Source organism: Rhinolophus hipposideros (genome assembly GCF_964194185.1).
Source record: "Rhinolophus hipposideros genome assembly, chromosome: 23".
Taxonomy (NCBI): Eukaryota; Metazoa; Chordata; class Mammalia; order Chiroptera; family Rhinolophidae; genus Rhinolophus; species Rhinolophus hipposideros.
Window position 1 is genome coordinate 44,056,041 of NC_138069.1, and position 17,832 is coordinate 44,073,872.

The 17,832-nt window shown below is 63.6% G+C and overlaps 1 protein-coding gene across 3 annotated transcripts in view; it reads left to right on the plus strand.

Annotated features, from left to right (window-relative positions):
* Positions 1-247: 247 nt before the first annotated feature.
* The window catches only part of TTYH3 (tweety family member 3), a 28,898-nt gene continuing 11,313 nt past the window's right edge, over positions 248-17,832 (plus strand). For 2 of the 3 annotated variants that reach the window (XM_081035964.1, XM_081035965.1), the window contains exons 1-7: positions 248-521; positions 14,762-14,931; positions 15,084-15,195; positions 15,355-15,575; positions 16,112-16,207; positions 16,402-16,474; positions 16,758-16,833. In XM_081035964.1, coding sequence (XP_080892090.1) covers positions 399-521; positions 14,762-14,931; positions 15,084-15,195; positions 15,355-15,575; positions 16,112-16,207; positions 16,402-16,474; positions 16,758-16,833 — 871 coding nt within the window. In that variant the 5' untranslated portion in view covers positions 248-398. The other variant, XM_081035963.1, reaches the window with a different exon arrangement.

The window sequence follows — 17,832 nt, forward strand, 5'->3', positions numbered from 1 at the left end:
GTCCTAAGTTCCTCCCCTGCCAGGTGCCCTTCGGCCCGAGGTTGGAGTCCCGGGTGGGCGGAGCCTGTCCCAGCGGGCCAATGGCGACGGGGGAGCGGGGTCGGAGCGGAGGGAGGGGCGGGGCCTCCGGGCGGCGGGCCAATGGTAGCGCGGAGGCGGGGCGGCGGGCGGCGGGCGGGGGCGCGCGGAGGCGGCGGCGGCGGCGAACAAAGAGGCGGCGGGCGCGGGCGGCCGAGCGGAGCCGAGCGCAGCCGAGCCGGGCCGAGCCGGGCCGGGCCGGGCCCAGGAGCGCGCGGGCTATGCGGGCGTCCGGGCCGGGGTCGGCCGGCCCCTGAACACGGCGCCCCGTGCAGCGAGGAGCCGCGCCGCGGCCGCGCGCCCGAGGCGGCCGGCCCGCCATGGCCGGGGTCAGCTACGCGGCGCCCTGGTGGGTGAGCCTCCTGCACCGGCTGCCGCACTTGGACCTGCGCTGGGAGACCACCAGCAGCCAGTTCCGGCCCGAGGACACCGACTACCAGCAGGTGACGCGGGCCCCGGGTCGGGGGCCGGGGGTCGGGGCCCCGGTCGCGGCCCCGTCGCTCTCGAGGGTCGCCTGGCTCTTGAGTCTCCGTTTCCAGAGTCGTGGACCCCCGCTGCCCCTCGGGTCCGCCGCCCCGGCAGATCCTAGCCCTCTTCCGGTGTCGCGAGGCCCTGTTTTCTGGGACCCCGTGGAGCCGCCTGCCCCTCCGTGGAGCCGCCTGCCCCTCCGTGGAGCCGCCTCCCCCTCCGTGGAGCCCCCTCGCCGGCTGCCGGCTCCCGCCCAGGCCGCTGTCCATCACGGAGGGGCTCCTGCCTGGCGCAGCCGCCTGCCCGTAGGACCCCAGGCTCCGAGAGCCGCTGGGCGGCGGGGCTGGGGAATGTGCGTCCGTCCCGGGCGGTGTAGGCTGTGCTGACACCTGGCCTGCCCGCAGTGGCTGCCAGCAGCCCCCGAGGGGGGAGGCCCGGCCACAGACACCGGGATGCGCCCCAGTCTGGAAGGCTTGAAAGGGGCCGAGCCAGGGGGTGGCGGGGCCCTTGCAGCCGTCTCCCCAAGTGACCAGGCTCTCCCAGTGGAGCCCTCAGCTTGGGGTCAGGCCAAACCCCAGGCCCCCCTGTTGCTGAGCCACTGCCTTTCCAATGTGGGGCCAAGGACCAGGCTGTGGGCATTTCCCTCCTGCACGGGGATTCAGAATCCAGCGGCCTCGTGACCTGGGTGCCTGGTCACTCGGAACACCTCTGGGCTTCCATCTGGCAATCATTGCAGAGCCCCAGGATGGGGTAGAGACGCCTTGCTTGTCAGGATTGCCTGGGAATCCAGTGTCCTGTGGACTGTGTCACACATGGCCTCCCTTATCCACGGAGGAGAAATGGAAGCAGGCGGTGAGCATGCCATGCCGTGGACATCCCAGCTCTGCAGGGAAGCCCCAGCCTCCCAGCCTCGGTGCTCATGGGGTGCCTGCTCCCCAAGCCTTGCTAACCTGTGTCTGAGAAAATTAGAAAGGGGTCAAGAGATTGGCCCAGGTGTGCCCAGAGATAACAGGATTTTATAAAACCTAACACCCACATTCTAGAAGCCCAGTGTGGGGCAGCACTTCTATGCTGCCCAGAAGCGTGGTGTGCTGGCTCTGCCATGTCTGTCCCCTGGGGCTCTGCGTCCACGGGCCAGGAGGCTGGCCTTTACTTGAGGAAGTTCCCTGCCACTTCTCAGGGAACAGATTCAGGGTGTCTGTGACCCACACAGAGAGTTCCTGCTGTCCCTTGAGCTGCCACCTGCCCATGCTGCCAACCATGCCTGGACTGGCCGTCTCTCTCTTGCCCTCTGGGGTGCCCGTGCTCCCATGGGTCCCCCAGCTGGGATTCCAGGACATGTGGTGGAGAGTGAAGCCCAGACCTCTCTCAGCACATCCTGGCCTCCTGCAGGGCCCTTGCCCCTGGGAGAACCCCGGTTTCTGCCCGCTGCCTCCATGAGCACTGTTCCCTCCTCCACTGTGGGAAGGCTCTGACTCACTCTCCTGCCTCCCTCCCAGGAGCAGACTTAGCCACTGAATAATTCACGGTGTGGAAACCAGCCTGTCTCCATCCCCCGCCACCTCTCCTCCTGGCTGCGGGCTGTGGGGTGAGCCAGACCTGGGCATGCGTCCTGCCTCTGCCCTCTGTGCTGGTGCTTTGGGGCAGACCTCGACCTAGCTGAGCTTTCATTGCCTTATGCCGAAACCTGGGCAGGCGTGACTTCTCTGCAGCGTCTTGATGGGGATGGAGGGCTCTAGGCTCCTGCTCCATGTGGGTGTACAGCAGAGGGAGCTCCCTTCCTGGGGGCGGGGGTGATGGGTTGGCGTGGGCCTCGGCCTAGGGCCCCTTCCTGCTGCCCCTGGTGCAGCATTCCTAGCTGTGGGGGTGCTGCAGCCTCCGGCCCCTGGTGAGTGGTGGACTCATTCACTGACCTAGGGCCCCCTACTGGCCTGGGAGCCTGTCTGTGTCCAGCCCGAAGTTGGGCAGCAGGGTCTAGAAGACCCCACCCGCCACGTGGGCTAGGGCCAGCTGGGGTGGGGGCTCCTACCTCCTGTGCAGTCCAGGGGAAAAGTGGGGCAGGAGTGGGGGCATATGTGGCATAGCAGACCAGCCTTTGTCCTTTGCAATGTCCTGCCCCCACCACCCACTTTTGAGAGCCCTGGTGAAACCCAGTGGAAGCCCCGTGGCCGGCCCTGTTTTGGGGTGCTGTGTGGGGACCTCTGTCACTAGCCCTTTCTCACACAAGCCTGGGAGATAAGGATGACTATCTCTATCTTACAGGTAGCAAACTGAGGATCAGAGTCACGTAGTAAGAGGTGGTCAGGCCTCGTCCCCTGTCCCACTAAGACAGCGTCAGCCCCGGGGTGGGGTGGTCAGAGGCTTTCTAGCCCCCCTCCCAGCCAGTCCCCTGCAGAGGATGTGACTGCAGGATTAGGAGCAGATGGGACTGTTCTGAGGGCTCCTGGAGCCTGGCTGGCCCGACAGGGGGCTTTGGAGCCTCTGTAAGAGCGAAGGTGGAATTTCATTTCCTAAAGGATTACGATTTCTCTTGGAACTGAGGGTCTCAGGCTCCCAGCTTCCCAAGGCCTCCATCCTAGAGAGGAGGGCCCCCTGGCCACGGCACCCATCTCTTGGTGGGGGGGCCTGTGATGTTTGCTGAATGGACAGACTGGGAGGGGGTGCACTGCAGGTTCTGGGGGGCTGATGGCATCTGTGTGGGAGGGGCTGGAAGGAAGTAGGGGGCTTCTGCAGGCTGCCCAGGCTGCTCTGCCCTCCGCCTGCATGCCAAGAGGGGCTGTTGGTCTGGCTCCCCTGGGGCTGGGCCATTGCCAGCATTCTTGGAGCTCCCTGAACACAGAGCACCTGTTGGGGGGGGGTCTCTGGTTTTATGGGGGAGGGATTGCAGGCCCAAAGAGGGGAGGAGACTCCCTCGTGGTTGACAGCTGTGGTGACTGGGGACCTGAGGTTGTCTGAGGCCAATCTGTGCTTGACGGGGACTGTTGGGCCTGACCTGGCTGTGGGCAGAGGTCCCAGAGCCTTCTCTTCAGGCTGGAGTGTGGGTGCTTGAGAGCGGAGTGCCGGGCCTGGACCCTAGCTGTTGTCTGCTACCTTGGGTGTGACCTTGGGTGGGTCCATCTTCCTCTCTGGGCTTCACTTGGGGGATCTACTCCCTCTCCCTCTACCAGCCCTTCACGACTCCCCCGTTTCAAGGCTCCCCACAGCCCAGCAGGGTCATACTTTCTCTGCCCTCAGTCTCTCTCATTCCTGCTCAGCGTCTCCACCAGGTCAGGGATTCTGGATGTGCAAGCTGATGGAGGAACACAGTTATGGCCTGGTGTAGTGCTGCGGTAGGGTCGGCACAGGGCCTGCGGGAGCCCAGTGGTCAGGGAAGGCTTTCTGGAGGAGATGCTACCTGCCTTCCATGGGTGCTGCAAGCCAGGCTATGAGCGTCCAGAGGGCAGAGACCTGCCTAGAGCCTGGAATGCACTGGGCACACTGGCCCACCTTCCACCTCAGATGCCAGCATTTGCTTCAGGTTTGCCCAGTGTGTGCGCCCATTTCCCATTAGAGCCCTGAGTGCTTGAATGTTTCCAGTAAGACCCTAAAGATAAGACTGAGATAGCCATGCAGAGACTTTGGGGAAGAGGGTCACTGGCAGCGGGAATAGCATGTGCAAAGGCCCTGAGGCAGAGAGAAGCCTGAGCCTGGGCCCAAAATAAGGGAGTCCTTCTGGTCTGAACATGCTGCCTTGGAAGGAGGTGAGCGCTCTGTGCCTGGAGGTATGCAAGCCCAGACTGGATGGCCGCTTAGAAGGGATTTGAGAGGGTCTCTCCCTCAGGGGTCTCCCGGCAGAGACCACAGCACCTTAGTTTAATGTGACTCAAGCGACATCAGCCATGCGCATGACTGTAGGCTGGTGGCAGAGCAGCCATGTCCTGTGGGAGAGGCTGTCTCTGTTGTCATCCTTACCGCTAATCGGAAGGAAATTTGCTGTGGTTAAAAATCAGCGTTTATTGCCTCTCTTCTAGTTTACAAACGTAATGCATATTCATGGATCATTTGAGAAACCGGAAAGATCTGAAGACAGAAAGACAGCCCCTCCAGCTGGAGTTTGTCAATGCACTTATACTTGTGTGGGAATGTCACTTTAAAACGGGAATTGCACCATGTGCCCTTTTTGTCCCCTGCTTTTACACATCACGTATTTGGGACTGTGCCCATGGTCCTCGGCTCTTGATGCTTGCATTGCACCCCATGGTAGCAGTCTGCATTCCAAGGCTGCAAGTGACAGAAAGGTGCCGAACGACACGGCGCACCAAGCAGCTGGGCAGAAGGTTCTGAAGCACCTTCTGTGTGGAAAGAGCTCGTGAACTTGGCTTCGGGGTGCAGGGCCAGTGCTTGGGTGGGCGAGCAGGGAAGTCCCTGCGCGGCCAGATCATCTCTGGCTGTTTCCCTCTTGGCTGGTGTCAAAGTCCCAGGGAAGAATCCAGTTGGCTGCGCTGGGGTCATGCACCTGCCTTTGGCCCGGGGCGGGCTGGGCTGTCGGTTGCTGCTAACACCAAGTCTGTGCCCACTGCGGGGTCGGTGTTGGGGCCAAACTCAGGTGTCTTCCATGTGGAGTCTGTGTCACCAGACTCCACTGTTAGGCCTTGTGGTGGCTCCTGGTTTTCGCGGGTGTGAGGACGCAGTGACAAGCTCTGTCCTCAGCACTGTACTTCTCTGCCTAGGGGACAAGCAGGAAAGGGACATCAGCTGTTTTGTCCCTGGCCAGGGGCTTTTGGTCAGGCTCTGGGCAGGTTACTGTGTGGCTCTGACCCCCAGGCCACAGCCATTCTGCCAGAGAGGTTCATGCTGTTTGTTTCAGAAGCATTTTTCTGGGGAGCCATATAGTGGGCCTGGGGGTGGCACCGTCACCCCTACAGAAGTGAAACAGTGAGTGGGGGACACGCACAAGCTCCTGCTCCAGCCCTCACTCCACTCCCCATGTACACAGCCCCGGAGCAGTTTCGGAGTCTGGGGAAAGGCTCCCTGGGTCTTGGGACGAGACCTCTGTCCCCTAAAGGCAGCTCTGCTGAGTCCTCAGCTGGAGAAGAGGAACCGAATCTGCAGACGGGGCCTGGGTCACAGACATGGAAGTGCCCCATGTGGCCCCCAAGCATTGGGCACGTGACAGAGGGTGGGCAGTAGGTGTGGCAGAACCCCAGAAGCACCTAGTCATGCTGTGCCTGCCTCCTGGGTCTGCAGGGAGCCGCCCTCAGGCCTGTGCTGGCCGGGACACACACAGCCGTCAAGTGTCTCAGGGCTGCCCACGGTCTTGGGGAGGGCGAGGGCCCGCGGTGTAGTGAGGCCCTGACGGGCAGATACTGGGCACTGTCACCCAGAGCAGGGAGCCACTCACCAGCTGGGGGCAGGGGCCACTTACCCGACAGCATCCTGAGGAGTGGCCCGCAGGTGGCTGGGCTCCCTGCTAGACAGGATGACAGATGCCAGCAACACTGGGTTGCTGCCTGCCCCCAGGACTCCCTGGGGATCCCCAGCACAGTGGCCATCTGCTGAGGCAGCGGCTGTCCTTGCCGTGGACGGGGCTGCGAGGGCTGCAGTGGGCTGAGGGCAGGGCCAGGCCTCCAGCCCAATGCCAGAGGCAGACTGGGGCTGCACTTGGTGCCAACTGACCCGGAGGCCGCTTTGTTCTCATCCAGAGCCGGGGGAAGGGGCCTGGGTGTGGGGAGTGCGCTTGGGGAGCAGGGCCAGGTGGGGCTGAGCAGTGTCCCGGGCCAGGCTGGGCCAGCCAAGGTGTACCACGGTCGCAGGTGGGCTGTGGGAGAGGGGCTGCATGGCCCCTCGTGAACCTCCCTTTCCGCAGCATCTGCCCGAGGCCTGACTTTTTGTGTGTCCAGACGGCTCATGCGCACACGTGTATGAACACACACCTGGAATCAGCTCATGCACACATACAGGCCCACCACCGTCTGCCCTTGGTTGGCATGCCCCTCCCCTCCCTGGAGAAGGCTGGCGGAGGCCTGGGTCCCCACAGGAGGGGCCAGTGGGCTGGGAGGGGCAGGCACCCATGGTGGCCGGCTGGACCTGTGTTGGCTGAGGGCGTGGGGTGAGGCCAAGCTGCCCAAAGCCTGAGTGACCATTTCTGCCTCAGACGGGTGGTTGCCACGGTGCCACCCGCCCAGCTGCCTGTTCAGGCCCCACGCACCCCGTCCAGGCCGGGTTCTTGACTATCCTGAGGGACTCCCCAAAAGATCTGGCCCTTGGTCTCGGCCTGGTTTAACCCCGGGCACATATCCCTGGTTGAAGCAAGTCCTGAGGATGTGACCAGGCCCGTCTGGTGGCGTCTGGCTGTGTCTGGGGCCTGGGTTCCCACGGGTGACTGGTGGAGACCAGTGGATTTTCCCGGGTGTCATGCTGGGAGGAGTGTTACAGCAGCAGGGATAGTCCATGTGCCATGTCCTTGTAACTGTTCACTGTGCGCGGGTGGGGCCCCCAGGCCCAAGGGTAGCAGGGTACATGCTAGGTCTGGGGGTGACAGGCCAGGCCGGTATCCACGTGATTCCCGGAGGGCGTGAGGTGCAGCCTGCTGCCCGGGACCTCGGACCCTGGACCTGAGGGATGGGGGACTTGGACAGAAAGTTGGGCCCCTCACGGGCTCCCTCATGGCCGGTTGCTGGCTGTGCTCTCCCAGGCACGGCACGAGCTCACCGTCATGGAATTCGAGAAACCCAAGCCCCGCTCGGTGGAAAATCTGTTTTCAATTTCTGGCCAGGATCTGGGAGCCGCAGCCAAGAGTGCTGGAGGGGTGGGGGGGTGGGGGCTGCAGGGGGGTGGAGGCTGCAGGGGGGTGGGGGCTGCAGGGGGGTGGGGGCTGCTGGAGGGGTGGGGTGGTGGGGGCTGCAGGGGGGTGGGGCTGCAGGGGGTGGGGGCTGTGGGGGGGTGGGGGCTGCAGGCCGCACGGCCAGCCTGGCGCCCCGCGTGGCTTTACATCCCGGCTTTCAGCACCGGGTCAGCCTGGCCTGGGAGGTGAGGGGGGCTTCTCCAGAGCTTTCCCCGGGAGGCCTGGCTTCCATCACTTGAGAGTGTGGGCCACGGGTGTCCCTTCCAGCCTGGGAAGTGGGTCTGGGCGGTCTGCGCCCAACAAGGCTGTGTGTGAATCCGGGCTGCAGAGGGTGTTGAGGCTGAGGGCCAGCCCTAGGGGAGTGGGCAGCACTGGGGGGTGTGAGCCTTCCCAGTGGGAGACCCCAGACACGGGGAGTTCGGCCCAATGTCTCCTTCGCTTTCCTCACCCCACACGTAGGGCTCCAGCCTGGACACGTGGGTCCCTAGACGGTGCCTCTTGGATGCTCCAACCTGGTCTCTTCCTCTGGAGAAGGGCCCTTGGCAATTCTGGGGCTGGTAGGGGGGACGTGATGGAGGGGCCCGCTGCTGCCTGGCACTGCAGGCTTAGGCCGGAACCCCGCCTGGGCTCAGCTGCCAGGGACCCCTCAGGAAGCAGGTTTGCAGCCCTGACCCTGTGCTGGGCCTTTGCCCACCCTGTCCCCACCTCTCATGATGCCATACCAGTGCCCCCTGACCCTGCAGTGGCAGTTTAGGGGATACCACCTGAAGCTTCTGTACCCGCCCAGGTCTTCTGCCTGTCCCCCAGCTTCTGAGCTCCCAGACCTGCACTGCTGGGGTCTTGGAAGGCGCTGGCCTAGCCCGGTAGGGCTGCGTCTCTTTGCCCCATGGCCCCCAGGGCCCAGCCCGGTGCCGACGTTCCTAAGTCCCTGGCCTGCACTGGGCTGAGGGCCCTTTGTGTGGTGACTCAGGCGTCCACACTCCAGTGAGGCAGGTGTGACCAACATGAGGACATGGGGCACGGGCGGTGAGATCCAGATCCCTGGCGGAATTTGGACTCATGGCCTCTCTGAGTCCTGCCCTTTACCATCTGGCAGAGCTGCCCTTTGGGAAGAGCTGGTGAGGGCCGAGGCCAAGTGGGGCAGGCCTGCTGTTCGCAGCCTTCTCTGAGGCTCCCAGCTTTGCAGGCTCACTGGTCCCTTTCATGCCACAGGCAGCGGTGGGACCTCAGGCTACTGTCACACTGGCCAGGGCTGGCATCCTGGCTCTGCCTCTCCATCTGTGTGCCCTTGGGGAAGTCCCCTGACGTCTCAGAGCCTACCAGAGTCACGCCTAGACTGCTGGTCCCCAAGTCTTCCCTGCCTACCGAGTGCCAGCACCTGGGTGGGTGCGTAGGACGTACCACAGTGAGGCTGGAGAAGGGCTCTAGCTACCGTTCCTGGGACAGCAGGGTGGCAGACACGTGGCGTCGGGGGCTGGGGTCAGGCCCCTGTGAGTGATGCCTCAGCCTGGCGGGGGTCTGTGGTGGCCCACAGAGGACGAGGCCTCTCCCAGGGCTGGTTGTTAGGGGCACACAGCTGCTGCCCCGGGACGTGCACGCTCAGCAGGAAGAGGCTTTGGCTCTGGTGTGTGTCAGTTTGCCGAGTGCTGCCTCGCAGCTGGCACACGGATGTGCTGACCCGTGCTCCAGCGTGGCGCTCCCTGCCTGGGCCTAGGGCGTCTCGGTGTGGCCTGGGCCGCGTCGTGGACAGGTGGGATGCACTGACTGGCCATGTCCAAGCCGGCGAAGGCGCAGAATAGGCAGGAGCAGCGGGTGGGGGCGCAGGGGTGCAAGGGGCGGGTTCGAGGCCTCGTGAGTTCACAGCCTCTCTCATGCCGTGGTCTCCCGTCTGTGGGATGGAGCCCCCCGCAGCAGAGCTTTTGGTAAGATTTGGTGGCATGCCACAGACCCTCCCAGGGCCCTCCCAGGGCTGGCTTGGGGCCTCCTTGCAGCCAGACTGCCAGCAAGCCTGGGGCTGAGCCAGGATCCCCTACCTCAAGAGGCCGCCCGCCTACGCGGGGAGCCCGCCGAAGCTCACGCAGAGGACAGCACGGCCCTGCGCCCCTTCCATCCGCTGTCTCCCCACCAGGGCTGGGAGGACCTGCTGAGGGCTGGGGGCTGGCGGCTTGTTGGGCCCCCTGACAGGCCTCAGACTTGAGCCTGGGCCCGACATATAGCTCATAGGGTTTCCACAGTGGTGGGATCTTTCGGGCGCCACGACGTGGGGGAGAGTGGGCACATCCTCGTGGGTATGCTCTGTGGCAGGGGCTGCAAGGGCCTTGAGAAGGATGGGATGGTTCACGGCTGGAAAACGAGCCACAGGGCCAGGAGGGTGTGTGGGCTGCCGCCCCTCGGGGCACGCGTGGCCACGCTGTGTCCTCACTGCTAGGCCCCTCATGTTCCTGCTGCCTCAGGTGGCTGGCAGCCAGCACTGTGGCCAGCGGTCAGGACATGGGCCTGAGCATCTCGCCTCGCCTGGCCCAGTGCTGACATCACTTCCAGCACTGATGGAAAATTCCATTTGGTCAGAGCCCAGATGCTGATCAAACATTTCCCATTCTCTTTCTGAATGGGCCCAGGGAGAAGCCAAGGGGACGCCAGCCTGAGGAAAGGGGAGGCGGGGCCACCCCCGAATGGCAGCGGAAGGCTGATGTCTGGGAATCTGGCTTCAGAGGTCATGCAGGGCGCCTGGCTCTGTCGCGCGAGGAACCAGCTGCCCAGGCCTCGGCTCCCCCAAGCCCGGGTGCTCTCCTGTGTAAACCGAGAGGGTGTTGTCACCCCCGTAGGGGCTGTGTGACTCTGTCCTGGTACCAGCTCCACAGCTCGCCTTCTGGGGCCGCCCAGTGGGGTCACTATTTAAGGCTGGCCACGTGCTACCAGAGAGAAAGCTGACCCAGCCTCTCATAGCTTGGGGTGCAGAGCAGGGGGGCCCCACGTTTCTGAGTGCCCACTGTGTGCCAGGCCTCACTAATCCTAAATGCAGATTGATGATCTTATTCCAGCATCCCACCAGGGGAAGCATGGGCAGACAGAACCAGTGCATAGATCACGGAAATGGGATCCCTGTCCTCACAGCCAGGAGAGGAGGTGGAACCCCAGGAGCTGGATGCCTGGCTCCCCACGTTGCACGGCTGCAGAGGGCCTCCGCCGGCCACTGCCTCCAGCTGCTTGAGTAACTCAGGTCACTGGGTGCCCCTCTTCGAGCCCCAGGTCACATTGTCTCCCTCAAGGGCCTGGCCCTGGGGTTTCTTGGGCGCCAGTTTCACCCTTGCTCCCACCCTTGGCTCGGCTCCCTAAGGCAGGATGGGATGGGAGTGTTGTCCGTCCGGGCTGTGGCAGTTAGGACCCCCCAGGCAGGTGGCCGTGCCTGTGCTTGAGGCTGCCACTGGCTGGCCGGTCACCTCTCCCCTTTTCCAGTCTCTGCCAAGAATCCAATGCCCAGGTGCTTGGACCATCCGCCACCCCCGCACACCTGCCCACAACCACCAGAGCTGCCAGCCATGGGCTGTCACTGCCACTGCTGGGGAGCTCACAGGACGACACTTTCATGTGCATGTGGGCACACGTGTGAACACGTACATGTGTGGGTGTGGACCTGCACACGCTCACCTTGCCTGTGAGCGGCCCTGGCCCCTCCACACACACATCCAGCAGCCAGGACACCCGCCTCCTGTCCCCAGCCCAGCAGGCTGTGTGGCAGCAGAGGGCCCAGGAGCAGCACCTCATTGGGGCCTTACTTTTCCTGGGGGCTCTCCACAGAGGTGCTGTTCTAAGCCCTTACACATATTGGCTCATTTAATCCTAAGTAGCCACACTAGGAGAGCGTGTTACTGTCTCCATTGTGTATGTGGGGAAACCGAGGCACAGAGGTTAAAGTCCCTGACTCAAGGTCACTTCTAGAACCAAGCATTGTAGCATTTGAGCCTTGCCACTCTAGTTCCCTGAGAGCCACGCTACCTACCCCTGTGGGGCCTGAGTTTGGGGATGGCTGTGGGGGCTGGGCAGGCAGCCTCTCCTCGGGCTCTGCAGCAGTAGGTGGGTGGGTCTTAGGCTCCTGGTGGTGAGACCCAGGCTGTCCCCCCCCTTGGCCTTGGTCCTGGGGCCCTGGGCACCAGCAGGGACTGCAGTAGCGCCATTGACTGAGAAGGGCCCCAGGTCAGCCTCGTGGCTGCCAGGACCCTTCTCCCTGATAGCTGGGAGGGGCTGGCAAGTGCTTGCTCTTCTCTTAGAGGAGAAAACGGGGGACCAGAGCCGGACAGGAGGCTGCACGGGATCTCACATGGCCGAGCGGGGCTCAGACCAGCAGCCTCCCACGCCCGGCTGAAAAGAACTGCTTGGAGGGTTTTGGTTTTGTGTTTTAATTATAAAGGTAGTATGTGTTTGTGGCTTAAAAAAAAAAGAAGAAAGAAAGGAAAGAAAAACCTAAAACAAAACAAAACAACCCAACAGCAAAAAACAAAATCTAACCAAATCAAAGCTATGAAGAGCCAGGAAAGATGCAGGCGCCATCCACCTCCCACACCTCGCACGTGTCCCAGACCTGAGAGCCCAGCAGCCCCTGCCCCAGGTGTCAGGATCTCGCTTGGCCAGTGATGCTTATCTTGCCTCAGTTTTCTCATCTGGCAAATGGGAGTGGGTGGTCCTGGCGCCACCAAGACGGTGATCCAGAGCCTCTCTGATGAGGGCTCTCTGATGAGTCCTGATGACAGTGTGAGCACCAGAGCCTACCAGAGTCACGGGGTGGGCTCAGAGCCCAGCTTGGGTGCCTGTTGGGCTCCACCCATCCTGGCCCTGAGCCAAGCCTCCTCACCCCAGGAGGAGCAAGGTGCCCTCAGTTAAGCAGCAGCTCCGAGCCAGCTGTGTTCTGGACATGGGCTTGGGGGCTTGCTCCCCCAGACTCCCACAGTGAGGAGGCAGGAGGCCTGTTAGGGAGCAAAGGGTGGCCTCCAGCACGGCTGCGAGCATAGGGTGTTGATGGGCTGGGAGCCAAGGCGGGCGGGTCTTTGAAGGGGGCTCATTCCTGGTGGAGGCTTCCAGGTGGGAGTGGTGTGGTCTGACCCAGGGTTCAGGGAGGGCTCTCGGGGAGAAGCCTGCAGGCAGCAGGGACAGGACCTGGAAGCTGACGGGGCTGGAGGGTGCCTTGGTTATGGAAACGCAAATGTCCCTTTCAGCCAAGGCCCAGGGGACAGTGTGTGGCATGGCCTGTAACCTCTCAGGTCAGTGTCAAGCCTGTGCATGTTAGGGCAGTCCCAGGGAACCCCAGGTTGGTGCTCTTCCAATCACCCTAATGTTCATTGGCTCCCGATGTTGGGTGCAGTGGGGGTGATGCCCAGTACCAGGCCCCTTAAGGTGAGTGCCCCCCCATGACTGGCTTGGCCTGTTCCCCCCTGTGACCTTAGGCAAGGCCCCCCACTCTGGGCCTTGGAGTCCCCACTGATGTAAGCACCCCAGGACCTCAAGGGAACCTTGGGCTGACGAGGTAGCTCTGGTGCCAGCCCCACCAGGCCTGGTGAGCAGGAGCAGTCAGGGCCCCTTAGGCCGTCCTGCCAGTGCAGGGTAGTGGGTGGCTGCACCTGAGCTTGAAGAAGTGGAGGACCCACTATGTCCAGATTGCTCATTGGGCAGCACAGGATGGCCAGTGGGCAAGGGCTGAGCCTCATGGTGGCACCTGGCCTTTCCCAAGAGGGCACCCCACCCTGGGCCTCGTGTACAGAGGCCCAGCCTCCAGACGGCCCCCTGGCCCCCAGGGCACCCGTGTGGCTTTGGGCCATGGCTGGAGGTACAGACCTGATGGGTGCCTCCCCGCCCAGGTGGAATGTAGGAGAGCCCCGCCTCGGGTGCGGGAGTGAGGCGTTCATTCCGGCTGGGGCTGGTGGGCTGGGCAGGGGGAGGCCAACAGGCTCCTGGGAGGGCAGAGAGTGCCATCCTCCCTCTGCTGCCTGGCAGCTGTCTCCTGGGATACAGCCGCTGGGTGCAGAGCTGTGATGGCGGAGTCCCAGCGCCTCTGGCTGAGCTTCTTATCCCACGGTAGCCCTGCAGGGAGCGGGTGGGCCTGGGGTGTTCCACTCCCGATGGCTCCCCAGGCTCAGGCCCGAGGGAAAGCCACTCTGCTGAGGATTTGAACGTAGGGAGGGAGGGTGTTTCCAGGTCCTCCTGAAGTGTGGGTGTTGCAGCAGTGCCAGCAAGGGAAGTTGAGGGTGCCCAGTGGTCACACCACTGCTCCGATGGTGCCCATGGTGGGCGCCTCCACATGTCAGCCCTTCGGTGTGCTGCTTGCTCGCCCCATCCCCACGAGGTGCACGAGGTCAGGCTCAGCCTGCAGCCGTGTGTCACCCACCACTCTGGCCCCGACAGAGGACGGGTGCTGAGGTTCCCAGGGGGGCCATGACGCGGGCATGTAGGTCCTTCCTCTGTACCTTCTCAAGCCAGTTTGTTTATCAGTGAGATGGAGTGAAGCGCTGGACGGGGCAAACGGAAGAGTGCTGTGTCCATAGGAGGTGGGGCTGGCACCTGTTCCAACAGATGGAGGCTGTGCTGTCTGTTCCCCTTCCACCTGAGGGCCCTGCCCAGGGCTGCGCCCACAGCAGTCATGTCTGGATCGGTCAACTGCTTCCCATGGGGGACGCCAGCCTCAGTGACAGGAGGGTGCCTCCCAGGACTTGGTGGACAGTCCTGGGCCCTTCAGGCTGCCAGGGCTCAGGGGTTCGATGAGTTGGCCAGGTCCAGAGCAGTCTCAGCGCTGACGATGAGGATGGGGACAGTGGTCACAGCCCCTCCCAGGGGCGCTGCTGTCGCCTGGCCCTGCCTGGCCTTTCCTGTGCCTGCCTCTTCTGGGAAGGCAGCCCTACCCCCTTTTGACAAAAGAGAAAACTGAAGCTTGGACCAGGTGGCCCGGCAGCAGCAGAGCTGACTCTGTGGAGGGAGCCCGCCCGTTGGCTGGGGCTCTGTTCTCTGGCCACCCCACACCGAGCACCTACTCTCACCGGTCTGGCCTGGCCTGGCATGGTTGATTCCTGTTCAAACATATTTTGCCTTGGGTTCTGGGGCCCAGGAGGTGACAGCCTCCCGTGGGGAGGGCCACAGGGCCTGGTAGAGGGCAGGACAGGTGGACCACATGGCCTTGCCCACCTGGCCCCTCGGATTGGGGCTTGGGTTGAGTCCTGGAGTCTTGTACGGGGTTGAGGACGAGTCGAGTTCCGGTCTGGGTCACCGCAGGCACGTGACACAGGTGTTGTGTTGGCAGCGTGTGCCGGCCTCCCTGGCCCTGGCCACGGGCGGGATCTGCGGGTGCTGGCTCTGGGTGGAGCGGCGGCAGGGCCCACACCTCCATCGCTGTTTCCCTACCACCTACAGGCGCTGCTGCTTCTGGGAGCCGCCGCACTGGCCTGCCTCGCCCTGGACCTCCTCTTTCTGCTCTTCTACTCCTTCTGGCTGTGCTGCCGCCCGCGTAAGAGCGACGAGCACCTGGACGCCGACTGCTGCTGCACCGCCTGGTGCGTCATCATCGCCACGCTGGTCTGCAGGTAGTGCGGGGCGGGGCGGGGGGCGGGGCAGTGGGTGGGGCCAGGGCAGTGGGCGGGACCTGGCGGCGCGGGGGCGCCCAGGGTCCGCTGCAGGGGCGCCAGCGGGAGGCGAGGGACCTATGGCTCCCTCACACAGCTTTGCCCTGTCCCAGCGCCGGCATCGCCGTGGGCTTCTACGGCAATGGGGAGACCAGTGACGGCATCCATCGAGCCACCTACTCGCTCCGTCACGCCAACCGCACTGTGGCGGGGGTCCAGGACCGCGTGAGTGGCCACCAGGATGAGAAGGGTCTCTCCCTGCTGCTCAAGCCCGTGTCCGCACCTGTGCCTGAGCGCGTCGGAGGAGGCCTGGGTGGGGCAGCTGAGGGGTGGGTGGGTGCGGGAGCCACCGCTCCGTGGCTCACCCACCCCTGCTTGGCACAGGTGTGGGACACCGCAGCCGCCCTGAACCGGACGGCAGAGCCCAGCCTGCAGAGCCTGGAGCGGCAGCTGGCTGCACGGCCCGAGCCCCTGCGGGCAGTGCAGCGGCTGCAGGACCTGCTGGACACGCTGCTGGGCTACACAGTTGCCATCCCGTTTTGGAGGAACCCGGCGGTGTCGCTGGAGGCTCTGGCAGAGCAGGTGGATCTCTACGACTGGTACAGGTGTGCAGGGCCCTCTTTCCTGCCCATGCCACCTGGCCCCTACTGCCCTGGGTCAGGCTTCACCCTCCAAGGGTCAGCCAGCTCCCAGCATCCAGTGCCTGAAGTTTTATGGGTGGAACTGTAGCAGGAATCCCCCATGGGGTGTCTACTGCAAGGACCATGGCCATCCATATGCCATACATGCCCATATAAACTGCCTGTGGCCCCATGCAGCCTGCCCCCGCTCTGCCAGGCCTGAGGTCCAGATTCCTGGCCGGCCTCTGCACCTCTCCCTCCTCCCTGACCATGTCCCCTGTGCCCACGCCGCCCTGTCACCTGTGCCCACACCACCGTGTCCCCTGTGTCCACACCTCCCTGTCCCCTGTGCCCACACCGCCCTGTGCCCTGTGCCCACACTGCCCTGTGCCTACACCGCCCTGTCCCCTGTGCCCACACTGCCCTGTGCCTACACCGCCCTGTCCCCTGTGCCCACGCCACCATGTCCCCTGTGCCCACACCACCCGGTGCGCGCACCACCCTGTCCCCCATCCCTGCAGGTGGCTGGGCTACCTAGGCGTGCTGCTGCTTGACGTTGCCATCTGCTTGTTGGTTCTGGTCGGCCTCGTCCGCAGCTCCAAGGGCATCCTGGTCGGGTGAGTGTGGGCCTGTGGAACCACAGCGTGTCTCCCCGTCAGCCCCGTCCTGACCGTCCCCCATCGGAGGAGCCACAGATCCTGTGTGGGTGGACTCCCAGATGTGCCCTGGGGCTCTCTGGCCTACAACCCAGCAGGTGGTGTGGCCCTCACCCTCTGGTCAGGAGGTGCTGATTTGCCTTCTTTGCTCCTAGGGTGTGCCTGCTGGGTGTCCTGGCCCTGGTCATCAGCTGGGGTGCCCTGGGCTTGGAACTGGCCGCATCTGTGGTGAGTAGCAGAGGGGAAGGGCCACCCCCATCCTCACCTGCTGGGCTTACGGGGAGGGGTTGGGGGAAGCCACACTCCACTCCCACCCTCTCCTGGGACACCAAGGGCTCCAGAGGGTTGGAGACCTGTCCTGGGGCGCACAGCAAGTCGGTGCCCTCCCCTACATTCATACTTACCTTCCTGAGCCGAGAGCAGACCATGGGGGCCAGGCTCCACCCCCGAGGGCCAAGGCTTGTGGGGGCCTAACTGGGTCACCCATCTTCCTTGCCCGTGCCCACCCCAGGGCTCCAGTGACTTCTGCGTGGATCCCGACGCCTATGTGACGAGGATGGTGGAGAAGCACTCAGTGTTGAGTGGGGGTGAGTGTCGGCACTGGCGTCCCTGTGCCAGGCTGGGGGCCCAGCTGGGCCAGGCCGAGGCACCTTGTCCTTGCTCTGTCTGGGTCTGGGGAAGGTGACTAGTAACACCTTTCTTGAGTGGGAGGCTCCGAGAAGGAGGACAGGCACCCTGTGCGGCCACCAATGACAGGATGGGGGCAGGTGACAGTGGAGATTGAGAAGGGGAGCAAGTGATGCTGGCTGCTCAGAGCAGGCAGGCAGGCAGGGAGTCTGCCAAAGAGGTGGCATTAAAACCGTGCACCCTGTCCAAAGGACCTGAGACAGACAAACTTGGTATGTTTGTGAGGCAGACATCAGGCCTGTGGGGGAGGAGCGGGTGGGGAAGCCGTCAGCCAGGTTGTGGTCAGAACTTGGGGCTTTCCTTTAGGAGGCCTGTTGGAGGGTGGGAAGTACGGGAGGACGTGGCCTGTGCCTGAGTGACCTTTTCAAAACTGCTTTGGGCGCTGGAGCAGCCAGGGGACAAGGAGAGAGCGGGAAGACTGCTGCGCTCTGCAGGCGGGGGTGCGGCACCTTGAGACAGGGTGAGAAATGGGCGGCTGTGTGATGAGGGCAGAGCTGACGGGACTTCCCAGGAAGCTGGATGTAGGCGACTGGAGCCAGAACTCCAGGGCTGTGGACAGAGGTGGGGGCAGGGTGTGGGCTGCTGAGTGGCCTGGAAGAGCTGGCCCTCACGGGACTGTCCTCCCCTTTGCCCTGAAAGCCCCAGGGATGAGTGTGTGGGCTGGTTTTTAACGTGTTTTGTTGAAGAAACTATTTGCATCTAAGCCTGAGGAGCCCCCAGGAGGGAGGATCGCCTGCCCCCCATTGCGGAAGGGTGAGCCTGCTCCGCTGGAGACAGCTGTCCCCACCGCTCTCCCAGGCTTTGGTGCCAGCAGCCGGGTCTCTCCGGGTCCTCGCTGTTCGGGACTCTTGGTCCTCTGCTAGCGTGAGCAGCCCCCCGCCTCAGTGAGTGTGAGCTCC